The sequence below is a fragment of the Chlamydomonas reinhardtii genome, chromosome 5, assembly GCF_000002595.2.
Source record: "Chlamydomonas reinhardtii strain CC-503 cw92 mt+ chromosome 5, whole genome shotgun sequence".
NCBI classification, from domain to species: domain Eukaryota; kingdom Viridiplantae; phylum Chlorophyta; class Chlorophyceae; order Chlamydomonadales; family Chlamydomonadaceae; genus Chlamydomonas; species Chlamydomonas reinhardtii.
In genome coordinates this window covers 2,469,009-2,489,577 of record NC_057008.1, presented here as the reverse complement: position 1 = coordinate 2,489,577, position 20,569 = coordinate 2,469,009, and the positions used below count along the sequence as shown (strand labels likewise).

General features: G+C 65.7%; 2 protein-coding genes across 2 annotated transcripts; both read right to left on the bottom strand.

The window, feature by feature from the left end:
* Nucleotides 1-182: 182 nt before the first annotated feature.
* On the bottom strand, nucleotides 183-2,464 carry CHLRE_05g235600v5 (uncharacterized protein). The gene is made up of 2 exons (XM_001697760.3): nucleotides 2,085-2,464; nucleotides 183-1,949 (listed from the first exon to the last, which is right to left on the bottom strand). The coding sequence occupies exons 1-2, from the start codon at nucleotides 2,433-2,435 to the stop codon at nucleotides 459-461; spliced, it is 1,842 nt and encodes a 613-aa protein (XP_001697812.2). The 5' UTR covers nucleotides 2,436-2,464; the 3' UTR covers nucleotides 183-458.
* Nucleotides 2,465-8,562: 6,098 nt separating this feature from the next.
* On the bottom strand, nucleotides 8,563-20,544 carry CHLRE_05g235550v5 (uncharacterized protein). The gene is made up of 12 exons (XM_043062248.1): nucleotides 20,146-20,544; nucleotides 19,694-19,996; nucleotides 14,474-19,506; nucleotides 13,578-14,310; nucleotides 12,936-13,403; nucleotides 12,583-12,717; nucleotides 12,239-12,376; nucleotides 11,757-12,091; nucleotides 11,305-11,539; nucleotides 10,922-11,125; nucleotides 10,429-10,764; nucleotides 8,563-10,247 (listed from the first exon to the last, which is right to left on the bottom strand). The coding sequence occupies exons 1-12, from the start codon at nucleotides 20,167-20,169 to the stop codon at nucleotides 9,087-9,089; spliced, it is 9,105 nt and encodes a 3,034-aa protein (XP_042924812.1). The 5' UTR covers nucleotides 20,170-20,544; the 3' UTR covers nucleotides 8,563-9,086.
* Between the last annotated feature and the right edge of the window lie 25 nt (nucleotides 20,545-20,569).

Sequence of the window (20,569 nt, the reverse complement as noted above, 5' to 3'; positions counted from 1 at the left end):
TGTCCCTGCGCGTCGCTGTCGTGTCGTGTAACAACCTGCTGCTGTGGCGGCTCTTCTCGCGCACATTTTTACCAGTGCGCAACGCGCCGTTGATGGTAATTGCCGCCACGAATAAACTGGGCAGTTGGTAGGGCAGGGGAGTGGTTTTGCATATGACACTAGCCATCAAATTTGTTTGCACAATCTCGGGAGTATCGGTACACTTCAAAAACACATGCCACTTCACCGGGGCATGCGTCACCTATACGCACGCGCAATCCATGCGGTAGCAATCTTGGGTTCGGTTCCTATACTTTCCCCATATGCACATGAATGGGTGGAAGCCCTTGAATCAATGACACACGCGGGTGCAGTACATTCCTTGCTAAAATTTGACATGCCGTGCTGTACACCCGCTGCGCTTATCTACATAAAATCGTGCAACAATCCAGCGCGCTGCGCTTGTACTAGCCTCTGTATTACAAGAGGAGTAGCAGCACGACCAGGCCCAAAAGAATGGAGGTGATGGCGGCCGAAGGTGCGACCATGCTGCCCGCACCGCCCGGGGGCAGAGACGAAGGCAGCGGTGAGGGCGACACGGAGGCGGTGGAGCTGGGTGCCCCCGAGGGCGAGGGCGAGGTGTTTGTGTTACCGGCGGTGGGCGTGGCGGTGCTCGTGTACTGCAGCACCACAAAGTCGCCAAAGCTGTTGCTGAAGCCCGAGATGAGGTCCACAGCACCGGTGGCGGGGCCAGAGTTGGAGGTGACGGTGACGGACACGGCAGCCGAGATGGCGGCGGAGGCGTCGGGCGCAGCGGCCGACACGTCCTGCAGTCGCACCAGCGCACGGCGGGTGGTGGCGCCGTCCAGTGCCACGGCTTTCAGGTTGATGGGCAGGTCCAGGACTACAAGGCTCGCCAGGGCGCCGCCGTAGGCAGACGCGGGCAGGCCGGGGGCGGCGACGCGCACGATGGGCGAGATGACCTGCACGCTGCCGCCGGCGCGGTAGTCCGAGAGCAGGGCCGCCAGAGCCGCCGCGTTGTCGCCAAGCGATGTGAGCAGGAGCGATGAATCGGGGACCACCGTCACGGCCACGCCAAAGCCAGCAGTGGCGCAGGTGGCATCAGCGGTGCAGAGCTGGCTGACGGCAGGGCTGAGAGCCACACCCACAGCCGAGGAAGAGGAAGACAGCAGGCGGCGGCCGGAGGAGGAAGCAGAGCCGGGGTTGGCGACGCTGACGGTGATGCCGGCGGCGGCCAGGGCTGCGGAGGCGCGCTGCACGGCGGCAGCGAGCTTGGCGGTGGCGATATGCGCGGGCGTGCCGTCGGCGGGGGCGCCATTCAGCAGGCTGCGTGTGAGGGCGGCGGTGCCATGAGTGATGGACGCGAGCACGGCCTTGGCGGCATCTGCCTTGGCGGCGGCCTGGCTGGCTCCACCGTTGGCAGCAGCGGCCGTTGCGACCAGGCTGGCCTGGTCTTCCAGCATGCTCGTGAGCAGGTCGATGACGGGCAGGGCATCAGCGGCCTCCAGGCTCTCACCGGCCAGCTGGTCAGACAGGGCGCTGATGCTGCCCACCACGGCCGCGCGGCCCGTGTCGCTGGACATGCCCCACAGGCTGCCTACGGCGTCAAACACAGACACGATGGAGGCGGCGGTGGGCGGGTTCATGGTGATGGGTGGGCCGTGAACCGGAGCGCTAGCGGTGTTGGTGACCGGGCTTCCGCCGACGCCAAGTCTGCTAGCGCGGCCAATCGTACGGTTGAAGAGCTGAGTGAGAAGTCCGGACGCGAGGGAGGCAACTGCGACGCCGACGGAAGAGCTGTCTTGCACCACGGACGCGACGGCGGCCAAGCGGTGTGCCAGCTGTGCCAGCTCGGCCAGGGTGGCTGCTGCAGCGGCGCCGCCACTACTACTGCTGGTGACGGCGGCCGTCAGCTCCGCCAACTGCTGGGTCACTTGCACCGCCGATACCTGCAGCAAGTGACGGATTGTTGTGAACGGACTGCTCAATTTGACGTTCTTTACATTCCAGAAGTGCAGTATTGCGTGCACATGCACACATCCAGCCAGGAGGCATTTACTCCCGCGGTCCCGCCCTCCGCTTACCTTGGCGTTTACAGTCACGTCGACCGTCTCGCATGCATGTGGTCCCGCAGCGGTGCCCACGGTGCTGGCAACGCGAGCGCACACATAGAGAGTCTGCCGGCCCAAAGGAAGGTTGCCAAAGGTGGCGCTGGTCGCTGGCGAAAAGGGTCGGCGTGGCCTGTAGATCACTGCACTGTTGGCCTGCTTGGGTTGCTGGGTCCTAACGACGATGCCGAACTCGTACTCCAGCATGAGCCGGGCCGCCACTGGGCTGTACCAGCCTCGTGCGATTAGGCTGAAGGCCTCAAGCACGCTAGTCTCAGTGCCGTTGACCAGGAGGCACGTCTCGAAGTTGAAGCACACGGGGGCCATGGGAATGACGGGGCTGGGAGGTGATGGGGGGGAGGGGCTAGCCAGCGGGGTGGTGGAGGACGGCAGGGGCGAGTACGCAGGCGGTGGCGTGTGGGCGCGGTGCGATGGATGGTACACAGGCGGTCCGACCGCAGGGGCGGGCGAGTCTGACGTGGCGGGCACGTGAGGTAAGAGGACGGAGGGACCAGCCGCCGAGGTAGCGTGGGGGTTTGCATTGGGGGGTAGCACTGGCGCAGGCGGGTTGCAGGGCGATTGCGACGCTGATGCATTTGCCGTGGCGCTCTTGGGTCGTAGGATCAGATTTTGGCCCGTGTAGGGATCTGATGGTTTCCGCTCGAGCGCAGCGAGTTGTCGGAAACCAAGGTTTCCTGCGCTCGGAGTGTGCACAGTTGTGGGCCCCGAAGGGGCGTGGCGTGTGTGTGTTTGTTGTTTGGGGCCCATGCGCGGCATGGGCGGTGGGCCCGGTTAAGTAGCAGAGCGCTGTGTCGCGCTCGCTACTTTGCGAGTTTCGTTCTGTCAGTACTGACGCCGTCGTCCCTGGCTACGCACTATCTTTGCGTGGCTACACGGCGGTTCGGGCTCGCTTTGCCTGCGTATATTTTCTTTTCTTCTCTACTTCTCTGCTTCTCTGCGTTACCTTTCTTATATTGCTCATGGCAGTTAAAGTATCCGTCAGAGCACTACAGCAAGTTGACAAGTTCAAATCAGCAGCTCGTTCGCTGGCGCCTTCGGCAAACGCGGTCAAAGAGTTTGGTTCGCCATCCGTAATTCGTCTTGCTTATGGGGTTTCCGCTGCATCTGATGCTTGCTGAGATGACCAGTCCTGCATAGTGTGCTTGACTACTAGTTTTCGTTGCGTGCTAGACCGGCTTTTTTCACTCGATGTGCCCTTGACGATGATGCTATCAGGACCCTTATTGTTCGCCGAGTTCGCCGCGCTGTTCGCCGAGTTCGCCCGTGAACCCTCCGCGGACCTCACTGCGACTCCCCAACCCGCCTCGTCGTGTCGCCGAGTTTGAGAGTCTTTTCGCCTTCGCGGACATCGCAGCGGTAAGCCACTAGCTTTGGGCGTGGTTCAAGTGATCAGCTGGCCTGGCCAAGCCGAACGTGATACCCGGATGACAACCAGCCACGCCCAGCTTGTCAGCCACATAGTTTAGAGCTTCATGAGAGTCCACTTGGTTAGTGTGGGGTTATGTGTGTTGGGCTGGATGTTTCTCGTGTGCTTCGTGCACGGCACGATTGTGAACGCACTGTTGGTGCATGTGCCCACCGGAGGGCTTAACAAAAATCTTCGTGCACGGCCGCACGTTGTAGGTCAGTTGGGGGCTTGTACTTGGTCGGGTTGCATGTGCTGGACTCGCCAGTCCGTTCGTATGCCGCTGCCCACCGGAGGGCTGTACTCGGGTTGACTATGCGCGGTACGACCGCCGGATTATTTGCATGCTGATCGCGATAGGCCCACCGGAGGGCTTGGCTTGGTCGCGCGTGCGTGGGCGCGGCATGTGTGACATTGGCACACGCACGAGTACGGTATCATGCCTGCTGAGGGCTTGCGTGTGGGGTTGCGCGTGCTGGGCACGCTGAACGCTTCGTATGCACACTGCTGCCCACCGGAGGGCTGTACTCGGGTTGACTCTGCGCGGCATGATCGCCGGATTACTTGCATGCTGATCGCTTTACTTGTGCACCGGAGAGCTTGGTTTGGTCGCGCGCGCGTAGTCGCGGCATGTGTGACATTGGCACACGCACGAGCATCGTGCCTGCTGAGGGACTTGCGTATGGGATCGCGCGTGCTGGGCACGCTGAACGCTTCGTATGCACACTGCTGCCCACCGGAGGGCTGTACTCGGGTTGACTATGCGCGGTACGACCGCCGGATTTTTGCATACTGGTCGCTTAATTGTGCGATAGGCCCATCGGAGGGCTTGGCTTGGTCGCTCTCGCGCGCGTAGGCGCGGCACATGTGACTTTGGCACACGCACGAGTATCTTGCCTGCTAAGGGACTTGCGGATGGGGTTGCGCGTGCTGGGCACGCTGAACGCTTCGTATGCACACTGCTGCCCACCGGAGGGCTGTATCGGGTCGATCTGCTTTACTTGTGCGATATGCCCGCCGAAGGGCGTTACACGGTCGTGCGTACATAGAGGTGGCACGACATTTACACACTTGTGAGTGTCACGCCCACTGAGGGACATGTATGTGTATCTGTTTTTGCATGAACGGGGCACGCTGGTAACTTCATATTTGCGCGACTGCCCATCGGAGGGCTGTGGTTGGTTGCATTTGCGCTCGGCACGAGCGCCGCCGTACTCACACGATGTACAGTACGCTTGAAAGCTGGTACCCCCGGACTATGTATGCTAGGCATAGTGGCTGCGACACTCTCGCGGGGCACACATGCTGTGCATTATTGCCCGCCAGAGGGCTCCACGTGCGATACGTCGAGTACGCCGGTATGCGTTGGCGGCCAGCAAGTGCTCTGTCTCAAGACAGTATCCGCGCAGAATGCAATCGGAAGCCCGCATAGGGTTTGCTTGATGCGGCGCTTCGGTCGTGCGCTGAGGCCCACCAGACTGATTGATGTGATGTGACTCCGCTGCCAGTGGTCGCTGTATTTACAAAAGACTTTCAAGCACTATGCCGGACTATGCCGGATATACCGCTCCTGCGTTGCTTGCCCGTCAGGTGGCGTGGTGACTGCAGACTCATCACGGGGCATGTCAGTTGTGCGCCAATGCTTGCCGGAGGGCTTCACGGTCTCCGCTTGGATTATTCTGGCATGGCATGCATGAGCGAGCGCGCTCTCTTTACCGGACGCCGGACACGCACTGGAGGGCTTGCTTATGTGGCTGGTGGCGGCGCGCCCACTAGACGCGCCAGTTGTGCGTGCGCTCAGGCCCGCCATATTGATTGACTTCCCGTGACTGTATGTCAAACGACTTTCAGACTCTGTGTCAGGCACGTGCGCGTGGCCTTGGACTCTAGGCCTGCCGGACATACCGCTCCTGCGTCGCTTGCCCGTCAGGTGGCTATGCTAGCAATGCTCATGCATGACGCGGTGGCTGCAGTACTCAGTATAGGGCAGATCAGTTGTGCGCTAATTCTGGGTCTCCGCTTGGATTACGGTATGCCGGTACCGGTACCGGTATGGCATAAGGGCGCAATTCCCTTTTAAGCCGGACGCCCACGACCAGAGGGCTTGCTTATGTGGTTGGTGGCGGTGCGTCCACTACTGAGGTCCACTAGACCCGCCAGTTATGGTGGATTACAAAGAAGGGACTGTCCGACAAGCGGGGGCACACCGCACCCACACCGCACCCACGCCAGTTATGCGTTGAGGCCCGCCGGTTCTGACCGACGTGCTGTGGCTCGGCCATAGGCGGCCGCCGTATGTACAACAACTTTCGGGCACTGTGTCGGGCACGTGCGCGGGGCCTTTGACTTTCAGGCCTGCCGGACATACCGCTCCTACGCCGCTGCCCGTCAGGTGGCTGTGCTAGTAATGCTCACGTATGACATGCATGGTTACTGCATGAGGCGCTGCGCGTCTGGCTGCGATACGCCTGTCTACCGTAACCTGTCTAGGGCTTGCCCGTTGCTACCTGCCGTAAGGATTTGGCGTGGAAGAGTGTGTTTGTGTGTGGTTACAAGGTGGTGAGCACGACGTGCATTCCTGTCCTGTAGAAACCGAGGCCTGGGCCGGACATGTGTGGCCATTCCTTACCTTTCATGTGCATGGACTACTGCATGTGTGGAACACGATCGCCGCGTGACTCTACCTCAGGTTGATGCATGCCTGGAATGATGAAACCCGTCATGGACCGTTGAAGGCTTAGCTGCCATCACTGCCGCCCGCTTTCTTTGTGCACGTGTGCACGGGACGACAGCTTTTGCATGACGTACGCTTTGTGTACCCGCCTGTGGGCCTGCGCTGGATGGCCCTGCGTCACGCGTGGGCGTGCCTGCTGTCCCTCACGGATGGTTGCATTATTGCAATTCCTGCTGTGTCTTCGTGCCCGCTGCACGGCTTGTAATGTGTTATTGCATTCTTGCGTGCTTGAGGCGCGCGGCGGCTTAACGTTCATGCCTGCCTTAACCGTCATCTGCTCGGCACAATCAGCACATTCTGCAGGGGGGGGGTAGAAAGCTCAATTTCTTACCCCATGCTCAAAATTACAGAGCTTAAGGAGAGCATTATGCACGTGCTTTTAGTTTTTCAAGGGGGTGTCTGGTGAGGAAGTTCTGGGCCGCCAAAGTTGGGGGGTCGGTCCTCGTCCCTGGGGGTCCGTCGGGTTTCGGGAGCCCATCCTGGCGGATTTCGGGAAGCGCCCCACAAGCAGAACTAGGGGCCAAACGCAGCAGTGCGAGGCTCATATGTGTACGTTATGACGTAGTAAGCACAAACCAAGCGTGGGAGGGCTAAGTTGCGCGTCCGGACGTGGACATGTCGGGACATGTCTCCACATTCAACACATGCGCACTGACACAGCTGGGCTCTGAAGCGCTGATGCGCATGAGTTCACGTCTAACAAGGCTGCCGATGCACATTGTCCAACCGTCACGAGGCAAAGAGTTGAGCGCGGGGTGGTCTGGGTCGAGGGGATTTCCATGGATAGGATCCCGCCCGTGACCGAAGTCTCAAGAACAGGACCGCTGATGGCACGGAGTGGTAGTGCTCGTCAAGAGGAGTCGATTGACACTACTTTGGTATTAAATGGAGGGGGTTTAACCCCTGAACAACAAGGTTTTGTCCGTCGGGGGGTCGGTCGTCCCCTCAAGGGGGGTCCCGGGGGATTTCGGGGCATGGGGTCTGGCACTTTGTTTCCTACCCCCCCCCTGCATTCTGCACACCTTCATCGCCTGCCAAAGGACTACCGTAGTGTGTGGCCCGCTCCCTGCGGAACGCATCAAGGGCGTGAAAGGCTAGAGGCTGAGGCTACAGGCCGAAGCAAGAGGCTGAGGCTGGGGCTGGGACCGGAAAGCCCGCTGAAGGGTCAACATTGTCGCTTATGCGCTGTTGAGTGGTGCTGCCCAGGTGGGGCTATGCGAATGACGTTATGTCTGCGGTGGGCGAGGCCGCTAGCCCATGGTTCATAACTAATTTGTCAGAACGTGTCATACCAGTACGACAGCTGCGTGTACGACCGCGTCTCTTTGGGTTGCATCATGCTGTGCTTTGTGTTGTTTGGCGTACCGTTGGCAGCACTGCGTAATATACATGCCCTCAAGGGCGTATCGGTTGGCGCGCTACCGCCCCGGCAAGCATTTGTTGCAACGGCTTTTTCACACAGCTTCGCTCAGGCCCTGGTTTCGCTTCCGCGGTTGCTACCATATGTGCCATCGTGGCTGTCTTGCACGCCCCGGGGTCAGGGCGTCGTCTTTACTAGCCTTCGGCTTTCATAAACTTCGTGAGCAGCCGCGGGTTCCCTCCGCTGCCACCCACCTGGATGCTTTTGTGTCGCCCAGTCGCCAGCAGCCAGTCGACCCCTCGCGCATTATGTGGAAGGTTTGCGGCGGTTCGGGCTCGCCCTCCCAACCCCGCACGAAGACCTCAGTTCTCTGCTTGCAGGTACCCTCTCCGGCGGCGGAGCCGCCCTCACAAATTGTAACACGACGCAATGCATGGAAACTGATGGTTTCCGCTCGAGCGCAGCGAGTTGTCGGAAACCAAGGTTTCCTGCGCTCGGAGTGTGCACAGTTGTGGGCCCCGAAGGGGCGTGGCGTGTGTGTGTTTGTTGTTTGGGGCCCATGCGCGGCATGGGCGGTGGGCCCGGTTAAGTAGCAGAGCGCTGTGTCGCGCTCGCTACTTTGCGAGTTTCGTTCTGTCAGTACTGACGCCGTCGTCCCTGGCTACGCACTATCTTTGCGTGGCTTTGCGGCGGTTCGGGCTCGCCCTCCCAACCCCGCACGAAGACCTCAGTTCTCTGCTTGCAGGTACCCTCTCCGGCGGCGGAGCCGCCCTCACAAATTGTAACACGACGCAATGCATGGAAACGGTGCTGGATTGGACTGTCGACATGCCCGTATGCGTTGTGCCCGTGGCAGCCTCCTGCAGGAGGCAATCAGCTCTTGACAAGCTTCCATCGCATTTGGCACCTGCAGCATTTTATAGAAGGCGGCAACACAGCTTTACTCGCAAACCAGCGCGAAAGCAAACGACAGCTCACCGAAAGCCCAGAAGCACAGCATTAGCAGCTGCAGTATGATGAAGTTCAGCATAATGTATGTAGCTTACGCATAAATGGATTTGTAGTGCTCGGCTTCTTTTCCGAGCTGACCTGCTAAGCTACTTGCACTCGCTGTTTACAGTATGTTCGATACATACAGTAGTATTACAATTGGTTGCAATATGCCCTTCTCAATTGTTCTTATATGAAGATGTCCAGGCTCGACCAGTCAGCGTCATACGGTGCATTACGCATGCAGCGATGAGCCCCCTACACTGCTGCTCCGGGAGCAGCCAGGTCCGCCGCACACCCACGAATATTACGAGCTCCACGATCTGCTTCATGCCTCAGTGAGCCCTGAACACTACACCACCAAGGGCTAATCCAATGCTACAGCCTGATATAACATACCGTACGCCCGACACGCCTGCAATGAAGCAACACACGCACAATTACATGAGCCCCACTCTAGCCATCGCGTCACGGCTCCAGAACCTGGGGCTCCACCACCTCTAGCCCAGAAGGCAAACCACCCGCGCCAGCCACCGCGTTCAGCTCTGAATCCAGCAAGTTCCAGGTGCGGGGATCCTCAGGATTCAGAGCTCCAGCCGCTTGCGGCGGCACAACAGCACCCGCCGGCCGAACCGGGGCACTCGCACTGCCCGCCGCTGGCGCACGGGTCGGCCCAGCCACCGGAGCCCCCGCGACACGAGCTGAACGTGCCTGGCTGCGAGCCCGCGCGCCTGCAGCTGCAGCCGCCGCCGCAGTGCCAGCAGCCGCTCCGCCACCGCCCGCCGCCGCAGCTTCAGGAGTGGAAGCCAGGGGCACCGCACCAGACGACGTGGCGGGCGCGGACACCATTTGCAGCAGCTGGTCCACCGCCGCGCGGCCCAGCCGGCTGTCAAGCGACATGCCGGCAGGCTGCGTGGGCGCCGCGCGCCGCCGGAAAGACGGCCCACGCGTGCTTGGCACATCCACCTGCGCCGCCGCGGTGTCCGCAGCCGCCGGCGCACTCGTAGCGCCCGCCACAGTGCGTGTGCTGGCGCCTGCGTCGCCGCCTTCGCTGGCTCCAGTTGCACTGGTGCTGGCAGCGAAGGCTGCCGCCACGTCCGCCGCCAGGTTCTCCACCGCGGACGGCCCCGCCACACCTGCTAGCAGGTCATCCAGCGCCGAGTCCACCGCCATCCCACCTGCACCGGAAGACGCCGCCGCATCCGCGGCACCCGAGGGCCGTAGGTCACGGTACTCAGCCGCCTGCGGCGCCGCCGCCGCCACCGCCGCGGTCGCGGACGAAGCCGCTGCCTTCCGTCCCGCGCCTCCAAACCCTGTGCCAGCGCGCGGCGGCGGCCGAACCGATACGCGCGGCGCGCCAGCGCCGCCAAACCCAGACGCACTGCCAGCACCAGCGCTTGCCGCGCCCTCCCCGTCCAAGCCGACCATGTCTGCGTATGCGGCCAGCGCCTCATGCGGGATGAAGTCGCCTCCCTCGTGCAGGCGCTGCAGGCCGCCTTCCAGCAGCTCCGCCAGCTCGGGGCTGAAGCGCAGCTCCGCCACCTGCCACAGCTCCAGCCGCGCCCGCAGCGCCGCCACCAGCATGACCACCTGGTCGGTCGTGAAGCGGCAGCCCCAGGCCTCCAGCAGCTGCGGAGGAAGCGGACGTCACGGTGGACAGCACGACCTCATGATGAGTGCGAGTCGTACGTCAGCACCCTACCCTAGTAGGAAAGACAGCACGCAAGCCACCTGCCCTAACCAGCCACCCCGTCCCAACACGAACATACCGCACAACTCTGCGCAAGCCTCAGCCCCAGCACCAACTCACCACCAGCGCCGACACCATGCCCTGCAGGTCGCGGTCGGGCAGCTCCTCCGCCTGCCGCACAGTCTCGCGCGTGGTCAGGTTGCACACCACCGCCACCGCCTCTGCTGCCGCCGCCGTCCAGGTGGAGGTTGGCGTCACGCCCCACTCGCTCAGCGCGCCCATCACCGCGGTCAAATGTGTAAGGCTACGCCAGTGTGGCGCCAGCAGCGAAGCGGCTGGTGAGGTTTTGTCGGAGAGGGCAATGTCGACGGTGGTGTTCTCAGACAGAAGGTGGCATGCCGCCATTAGTGCGTCAGTTAGCTTGGGGCCGGGCCGGTATGCCTGAGTGCGCAGCGCCTGCGCATATGGCATGAGCAGAGAGCAGGTGAGGGTTCAAGTGACGGAGCGTGCAGGCTGATTCAAATGTCAGCACGGTAGCTGGTGGAGAGACACGCATGTTGCAACAGGCCCGTGTAGCCCCGACGCATCATGAACGCAACCGCTCAGGCCGCACCTGTGCGAGTGTGAAGATGGCCTGGCTGCTGACCAGGTCCAATGCCCCATCCGCCGCCTCCAACACCTCTTGCAGCTGCTCGGGCGAGGCGGCGCCCTGCCCGCCCGCCGCCGCCGCTTTCTTCTGCTGCTCCATCAACTGCCGCGCCTGCTGCAGGCAATTCACTGAGCCCTCGAGTGGTGGTGAAATTAGCGCCTCCACCGCCTGCACAAAAAGATGAAAGGCCACATGTTGCGCCAGGACTGAGGGTTAGACGGTCGCCGTCTCGTCGGCAACCATGCTCACACACGCACAGCGGTTGCCTCCCTTCGCCGCCACAGTAAGCCAAAAGAGCAGCCCCCTTACGCTCACACGCACGCCCCACACACGCTTGAGCCACTCGCCTGCAGCACCTCGGTACGCAGCGTGTGTCCCATGCCGCCCAGCGCCAGCAGCAGCCGCGTCAGCACCCCCGGCAGCATCGCGAACTCGCGGATGCGGTCCTCCAGCACCGCACCCAGGCGCGCCGGCAGCGTGGGCGCCAGGTGTTGCTGGAAGCCACGGCGCCCGGCCGCCAGCGCCGCCGCGGCAATGCCCAGCTCCGCAGGCGGCAGGCTAACCGCCGCCGCCTCCAAGCCCCTGAGTGTGTTCAGGTACGAGGTGTGCGTGTTGGCCCAAGGACGTGGTACAGCACCCATGCAGTAGCGATGCTTATGAAGACACACGCCAGTGTCGTGTCGCCATTGTCCAAACAGCGCGAGCATTTTTTTTCTGCGGGACTCCGGTGTCGCCCCTGACCACTACGCGATGTCGCTGCCCCAATGCCCGGATGCTGCTACCACCGCCAGCAACTCACTTGTAATATGCGGATAGCCACTCGGCCTGCACCGTGACATGCTTGTCCTCCGCCTCCGCCAGCTGGCTCAACAGCCAGCCGGTGTGCCCCCAGCTCAGAGCCGCACTGCCCATCTCGCCCAGTGTCAGCGCCTGCACCGCGTTTGCCCACTCGGCCCGCGCCGCTGCCGCGGCCGGCGTCTCGTCCGACGCGCCCTCGGGGAGCGACAGCGGCAGGCTGATGCGGAAGGAGGAGCAAATGACCAGCAGCACACACACCAGCTGTGACGCGAGCTCAGGGCCCTGCTCTCGCACCAGCGCCAGCAGCGCATCGCCACGCGTGCACCGCACCAGCGACTGCGGGGAGACAGAGGTGTCTTAGCACGTACAGGATACTCCCAATCGGGCATATGTATACGAGCACGAATGAAGGCTTTGACATATTTAGGGAGCATTGTGTTGTAAGCGGACCCGCCCACATCTGCACCTTGCCGCTGTACGCACCTGCATGAGGCTCAGGTACCGGGGCCGCTGCGCCTCCAGCTCGGCGTCGCCGTGGATGCCCGCCACCACCAGGGTGGACAGGAAGCGCGTGAGCGAGAGGGCGTGGGGCGTGGACACGCCGCCGCGCGACAGCAGATCCTGCGATAAGGGGAGCATTGCGAAGGAGGAACATTGACGAGGAGTCATTGCATACGTTAGAGAGTGAGTGGTTGAGAGGTTGAGAGGCCAGGGGCCGGCTGCAGCTGGGAATACGCGCTCTGTAATGACCCCACCCTTGGATTTGAAAGCGACAGCTCCTGTCACATTACCAACGTCCACTCAGCGCCGCTCGATCCCCTACTCACGTCTAGGCGCTTCACTAGTGGCCGCATGAAGGCCTGGGAGGGCGTGTACGATAGCCGCGCGCAGTGCTCCGCCAGCGGCGCCAGCAGCTCGGGCGACTGCACCGTCATGCGCGGCGCCACAGCGCGCTCCACGTCCTGCGGCAGCAGTGGCAGCAGAGTCGGAAAATGAAGGTGCGAGATCGACAGGACAGGGCGCGAGGCTCATGAGGTTTAGGGGTTGCAGGCCTAGTCTGAGCGCGCTCTGGACATTCGGGAGCCGCCACGTCGCACTCGACGCGCAGTAATACCATACGACCCCCATCAGTACATCTAAACAAGTGCACCGAAGGCTAGCATCCGCTTTCCCACCTCACCTCCAGGAACGCCCGACTGGGGCTGTGGTCCAGTAGCGCCATGGTACCCAGCAGCGCCGCCAGCTGCGGCTCCGTCAGACCCAGCACCACCACCGCACCCGCGCCCCCACCTGCACCGCCCTCGACCTCCGCCTTCCCACCACCCGCAACGGGCCCCAGCTTCCTTAGCGCGGGCCGCACCGCCGCCTCCACCAGCCGCCACAATGACTCCGGCACGGGCTGTTTCGCGGTGCGCAGTGCCCTCAGCAGCTGCAGCACCAGGTCTGTGTCTGTGCGCTCCCACAGGTAGCGCTGCGCGTCCGCCTGCGCCGCAGCCAGGCCCTGGTCGTCGCCCTCCGCGTCCTGCGCCGCCTGCACCGCCTGGGCCAGCGCCGCCTCCCGCGCGGCGGCCAGCGACGAGGGGCCGTCCGCCGCCGCCGCTGCGCCTGCGCCCTGGTAGCCCGGGTCGCCCGCAGCCGCCAGCTGCTCCTGCGTGTGTATTGTGTCCACATGTGGAAGGCGCACGGCCCAGAACAAGCAATGTTGGTTAGTTACGGTTCTGCCTTGAAGCCCCGCAGCCTGAGGCCCTGCCACAGCACCTCAGCCATAGCGCCAGATATTTTCCCTGACCCCTGGGCCCCTGGCCCCCCTCCAAGTCCGCACCTGCAGGTCCTGCGTCACGGCCTGTGTGGCCGACAGCGCCAGGATCATGAAGTTGCCCTCGAAGCGGCTCGCCAGCAGCTGCAGCGCCCACACCGCCGTGCGCGGTGCCAGGCGCTCCTCCGCGTCAATGGCGCCCACCACCGCCTCACCCAGCCCGCCCAGCCAGTCGGCGCCGGGCCGCGCGCCCAGGTCGTACAGCGACGCCGCGGCCGCCGCCAGGTTGTGCAGCCCGCTGAGGCTGCCGTCGGCGGCGCCGGCCGCCACCGCCTCGCACAGCGCGTCCAGCACCTCAGGCTGCGGCGCGTGGCCCAGCTTCTCCAGGCCGGTGAGGGCAGACACCAGGGCGTCGCCGCGCAGGCCGCCCTGCACCGCGGCGGCGGCCAGGCGGCCCGCGGCGGCGGCCAGCGCATCGGGGCAGTCGCGCTGCAGGGCCAGCCCCAGCACGGCGGCGGCGTCCACCAGGTCCGCCAGCTGCTCGTCATCCAGGGCGGCGGCGCTGGAGGCGGAGCTGGGCTCCAGCAGCTGCGACAGCAGCCAGCGACCCAGCTCGGCCGTGAGGGAGGAGTGCGGCGCGGCGGAGGGCGCGGCGGCGGCGGCGTCCGCAGCCGCAACGGCTGCCTCCACGTCGTCTCCGCCGGTTGCCAGCGCCGACACCAGCAAGTGCACGTCAGCGGGCGACAGCGAGCGCGCCGCCAGCCGCCGAGGCAGACCGCGTGATGCCTCCAGCAGCAGCCTACAACGGTTTGTACAGCACGCGTACCGTATGAGCTTGGAAAGCGTTGACAGCGCGGGTCGGAACAACACAAGTCCGCCATGCTACACTGTTGACGATGACCGCAAACACAAGGGATTGTATCACGGCTTCTTACCCCGTGACCCAACCCAATCCCTCTTACTTGCTGCTGGGCATGAGTTTGAGCACGCGCAGCGCCCATACCGCGTTCACCGCTGCGTCCGGGCTGAGGCGCCCAGAGGGCCGCCCCGCTGCACCCGGAGCCGCAGCGCCCGGCGCCTCGCCGTTCACACGCGCTGCCAGCGCCGCCACCTGCTGCTGCGCAGCCACGACACCGGCGCCCGCACCACCACCGCTGCGGCTCAGCGTGGCGACCAGCCACAGCACCTCTGCGGCGTCGGCCACATCCAGCGATTCCGCCGCTGCCGCCCCCGCTGCCACCAGTGACAGCAGCCAGGGTCCGGCGGCGGCCGGCTGTTGCGCCGACGGCAGCGCCACCAGGAGCCGCCCCACCGCGAGCGCGGAGCTCAGGTGCTCCACCAGGTGAGCTGGCAGGCCCCTGCCATTGCTGCTGCCGGTGCTGCTGCTTGCGGAGCGCTTGTCGGCACGCTTGGCGCTATGGGCACGAGCGCGCTTGGCGTCCCTGCCACCGGCCTTGGCAGGCACCGAGGAAGCGGAGGAGGCGGCGGTGGCTGTGGCCTCATCTTCGCTGGCAGCAGAGGCATTGGCTGCGACAGCAGTAGCAGTCCAGGCGCCCAGGAGGGTGTTGCTGTGCTGCAGGTAGGTCTGTAGCAGCGCCGCCGGCGGCACGCGCTGACCCAGACCACGCGGCTCGCGCGCCGCCGCCTCCACGTACATGGTCGCCGCAGCGGCCGGCAGGGCTGCCGCCAGGGCCCCCGCCGCAGCCCCTGACGCGGCGTCCCCGTCGCCACACACCGCCGCCGCCATGGCGGACGACAGCTGCTCAGAGAACTCCGTGCCGGCCTTGTCGCGGCGCAACGTCAGCAGCGACATCACGACTGACGCCAGTTCTGCAGTTGCGTCCGACGCCGGGGCGGCGCCGAGGCTCCGCAGCTGCGCCGCGGCCACGCGCTGCACCTCCTCCCACCACCGCGGGCTGACCTTGCGCCCCTCACCCACCGCCACGGGCGCCAGCGTGTGCGCCAGCAGCACCGGCGACGCCACCGCCAGCTTGCCGCCGCCCTGCGACAAGATGACTAACTGATTGGCGGCACCCTCGTGTACGGCGCCGCCCAGCCGCATCATGCCGTACAGCGCCTCCGCCAGGTCGGGGTGGGAAAAGTGCACCAGCCGCCCCTCCACCTGGCGCGCCGCCAGCGCCAGCCAGGCAGCAGGCACGACGCCGGCCGGCTGCTGCCGCGCCTGCTGCTGCAGGTCAGCCAGGCAGCGCAGCAGGGTTGCAAGCTGCGAGGGCGTGAACGAGGCAGCAGATGCAGCAGCAGCCGACGTAGCCAAGCCACCGGCAGCACCAGGCCGCGGGGCCGCGGGCCTGCCACGGCTGGACGCCACGGCTGCAGCTGCGGCTGCGGCGCCGGCGGCCTGCGCCTGCGTCAGCGGCAGCGGCGCCTCAAGCGAGGGCGTGCAGGCCGCCAGGAAGGACTGCAGCCAGCCCTCAGGCAGGCTCAGGCCCCGCGCCGCCACCACCTGCACCGTCAGCGCCAGCGCCGCCGGCGGCGCTGCGGCCATCTTGCGCTGCTGGTCCGCCACGTATTCGCCCATCCACTCCGCGACCGCGTCCCGCACCGTACCCTCGGCCTCACCAGCACCTGTAGCCGCGGGCTGCGCCGACCGGCTAGCCAGCTGCTCGCAGCGCGTTAGCGCCACAGCAATGCGCGAGGACGTGAGAGGGTCCAGGTCCGGAAGCGCGGCCCTCGCCGCCGCCACGAAGGCTGCCAGCCAGGCCGGCGACAGCGCCACCTCCAACGCCGCCGCACCGCTGGCCAGCGCCACCAGTGCCGCCGGCGAGGCGGACGCCTGCAGCGACGGCTGCAGCAGCTCCAGCAGCTCCTCCAGCTGCCGCTGCGACACCAGGCGGCCAGGCTGCGAGGTCTGCGCCGCCTGCTGGTGGTGCGGGTGCTGCTCGTCTGCTGTCGCGGGAGCCAGCGCCGCCGCGGCCTCCGCCCGCGCCTCCGCCTCCGCCGCGTCCGCCGCCTGCTGCAGTCGTGCCACCAGCTCCACCAGCACCGCGCACCGCTCCAGCCCCAGCTCCGCCGCCACGCGCCGCGGCTCCAGCGCGCCGCCGTCAGCCACACGCCGCAGCACTGCCGCCGGCGTCAGCGCCGCCTCATGCACAGGCTCCTGGCCTCCGGCGCCCGCCTCGGCACTGCCCACCCCAGCGACCGCCAGCGGCCGCGCCACCAGCGGCGCCGCCAGGTTGAGCCCCAGCGCGTCCACGGTGGCCAGCAAAAACGCGGCGTCCGCGGGGCCCAGCGCCGGCGCCGTCTCCGCCAGCCGCGTCAGCGCGGTGGCGGCAAGCGCCGGCCGCAGCGAGCCGCGCACAGCCGCCGCCAGGCCCAGCAGCCCCACCAGTGCCGGCGCCTCCAGACCGGACACATGCTGTCCCGCCATGGACAGAAAGTGGTCGAAGGCAGGCAGCTTGATGCCCGCCGGCAGCCCTAGCTCCATGCCGCGCCGCGCCGCACCGGTCAGCGCGGCCGCCAGCGCCGGCGCGTCGGTGGCGCGTGACAGTGCGGCGGACCACACCTCCGCCGGCAGCCGCAGCTGCATGAGGCTGAGGCCGGCAGCTAGGGCGGCCAGGTCCGGCGCGTCCAGGCCGGCCAGTGCGCCTGGCGCCGTCACGGCGGCCAGCAGCGCCTCACCCACCGCTTGGACTTGGGCCTGGGCCCGCGCCTGGTCCTCCGCGCGGATCCTAGGCGCCGCGGAGGAGGAAGAGGAGGAGGTAGAAGACACGAGCTCGCCCAGATGCAGCGTCAGCGCGCACAGCGCCGCTGCGCCTCCAGCCTGGCTGACGCCGCCCGACGAGGCGTGCAGCCGCTCCGCGGCAGCGGCCACAAACCGCGGGCGCGGCACGACCGGCGCCGTGGTGGCGGGGGCAGTGCCCTTGTCATCACTGGGTGCTGCGGTTCGGGTCGACCGCGACAGCGCGTGCAGTGCCGCCGCCAGCGCCGCCACCTGAGCAGGGGTGGCCGCCGGAAGTCCCGAGCCCACCACGGCGCGCTCCCAGGCCCGCAGCCACCGCTCCTCAGGCTGGTGGGCGGTGGCCACAAAGGCCCTGGCCAGCAGCAGCTGTCCCTCAACACTCATGTCGCCCAGCACGATGGCCTTGCCGCGCCCGTCACTCCCGCGGTCGCCATTGCTGCTGCTGTTGAAGTTGCGCCCGCCGTCGACGGAGAGGGACGCCACCTCCATCTGTTTCAGCAGTGCAGCCGGCACTTGCACACCGGCGCCGACGCACGCCAGCACGCCAGCCGCCGCGGCGGTCAGTGCCTCGGCGTTGCACAGCGCCCGCGGCGGCGACGGCCGGGCGGCGGCGGCGCTGCCTGCCGCCGCCAGCACTTGGCGCGCCGCCTCCGCCTCCGCCGGACCCAGAGCCGCCACCTGCCCAGCCGCAACCAGGGCGCGGCCGCTCATCAGGAACCGCTTCGGCCCTTGTGCCTGCGCTGCCACCGGTGACGCCGTACCCTCTGCCCCGTCAGCTGCTACAGCCTCTGCCTCGGTCGCCGAGGCCGCAGCCGGTGATGCCAGTGCCGCCGCTGAGTCCGTGAGCAGCTTGCACACGCGTGCCAGCACGCCGGGCGCGACTGTGCCGTCCAACGCCGCCACCGCCGCCACGCCCGCCGCCGCCGTGGCTGGATCCAGCTCGTCCACGTGCTCCGTCACCAGCTGCCGTACGGCGCCGGCGAAGGCGCGCGACGGCGCCATGCGTAGCTCGGTGCAGACGGCCAGCAGGGCTAGGTAGTTGGGCAGGAAGGCGCGACGCAGGTTCTGCAGCGCGGCGGGCGAGGTGAAGCGCGACAGCAGCCGCCCCAGCAGCTCCTCAATGGCCGCAGCCTCTGGGTCGGAGCGCTTGGCCGCGGCGCCGGCCTTGCCACCAGGCCCTGCCGCACTCGTCTGCGGCTGCTGCTGGCCCTGTGCCTGCTGCTGCTGCCAGCTGCGGGCGAAGCGCGGCAGCTGCTGCGCCGCCAGCACGGCGTCGGCGGGCGCCAGTCGTCCGGGTGTCTCCAGCAGCGCCTTGAGCTCCAGGGCGGTGCGGCAGCCGCGGATGCGGGCCTCCATCAGAGGCGAGGACCCGGCAGCACCGCCCTGCGCAGCCCCGTCGCCGGCAGCGGGCGCTGTGGCCGCTGCGGGCGCAGTGGGGGCCGCAGCAGCGTCCTGCGGAATGGACGCGGTGCCGGAGCCTAACATGCCCTCGGGGGCAGCTGCCCGCGGCTGCGGCGTGGTGGCTGCTTGCCGCTGAGGAAAGGTTTGCTCGCTGCCGCGAGGTGGGCCAACGTAGCGACCACCCCGGCCTGACACCCGCGGCTGTGCAGCCGAATATTCCTCACCGACACCAGATAAGGATGAGGGTGGCTGAGGCTGAGGCTCGGCTGCAGAGCTGGGCTGCGGCTCCGGAGCACCGCCCACGGGCTTGCCACGCCGCTGGTCCTCCTGACGCTGGGGCCGCCGGTCCGACTGTTGCGGGCCCCTCGCCATGGGCCGCTGCTGCTGCTGCGCCTGCGCCGCCGGTGGCTGAGGAGTGGCGACAGCGCCGCCGGTCTTTGCCGCCAGCTGAGTGAACAAGCTCTGCAGCTCCTCTGCGGCTGCGGACAGCTGCTGCACCTGCGCCTGCGCCGCAGCGGCCTCAGCGTCAACCGGTGGCGCGACCGGTGTAGGCTTGGGCGCCGCTGCAGGAGCCGGGGCCTCAACCGGGGCTGCCGTGACGGGGTCGCTGGCAGCAACCGGCACGGCAGTCAGGGTCGCATTCTGGACCACCGGTGCGGGGGTGGGAGCAGGCGCAGGTGCAGGTGCGGATGCAACCGGGGGCTGTGGCACTGCCGTCACTTGGGCAGTAGCAGCTGCCGCCGCGGCCGGCTGGGGCGGCGGCACCGGTGCCTGCGGCGGTGCAACGGGTGCCGTGGCGAGGTGCGCCACCTGCTGCGACAGGGCGCTGACCTGGCCAATGAGCGCCTGGTTCTGAGCCTGGGTGGTCGCCACCAGATTGGCCATGTCCATCAACTGTGTGGAGGCCAAGGTGAGGTTGGTGGTGAAGAAAACTGAGGCACACGACGACGTCTCAGGCATTGCCAGAGGCCCAATACTTGTCGCGGTACGTTTTGCCACACGTAACCACCATGCGCAATCCACTACATCCGCTTTGTAACCTTACCACCGATACAGGATCTTTCCAGTTCCGACCACGCACCTGCCGCTGCAGAACCGCCATCTGCTCCATCAGCAGCCTCTGGCTCAGGTCCCGGGCGGCGTCGGCGCTGGCGTCAAGCCCGTTCGGCAGTCCCACCACAGGCAGCCCAGGAGCTGCTGGCAGCGGAGCAGAAGTCGGAACGGCAGCCGTGGCCGATGCGCCGACGCCAGCGTTGCTGTCGCGTTGGGGCCCATTTCCTGCAGGCTGAGACGGCTGGGGTGGAGGCGGCAGCGGCGCGTGTGGCGCTGGGACGCCGTTTGACGAGGCTGTGCGCACGTGGCGCTGCGGCACGTGGCTGGCAGCCTATGGGGGCAAGAGTTGCAGGTGACGAGTTGGGAAAAGGGAGCATACAGGTGACACAGCTCGCCGGGCCGTCGGCCCAACCACAAGAACCCTTTGACCGAAGGCATAGCGCAAGCGGCCGTCTTCCAGTGAGAAATTTCGTTTCGCACCTGGCCGAAGGCTGAAAGCTTCATGGGCGTGTTGCGGAGCGCGGTCCACGAGTGGTGTCGGTGGCCGCCGACGGCCGACGATTGAACTCTCCCTAGTTGTCGAGCTGATTACGAGGAAGTTCGTCACAGTATATGAAACATGATGTCACTACCTTGAACAAGAGAATTACAGACCAAGGAATTCAAGTTGCCGGCCCGGTGTTGCGGAGCAAGTTAGTGTTGCTGCCTATGCAGAGTTTCTGGCCGCTGTACACCTAAAACCTAACGCAGAGTAGAGAGTATCCAATTAGCAAACACGGTGCGTGAAAGCTGGGCTTGGACTCCCGACGATTTGCATGGGGCCCATCCCGACCATAGACATGAATTCCACGGCCTGTGACTTGCAGTGCACGACCGATGAGTCTACAAATACAGTAAGCAAGTA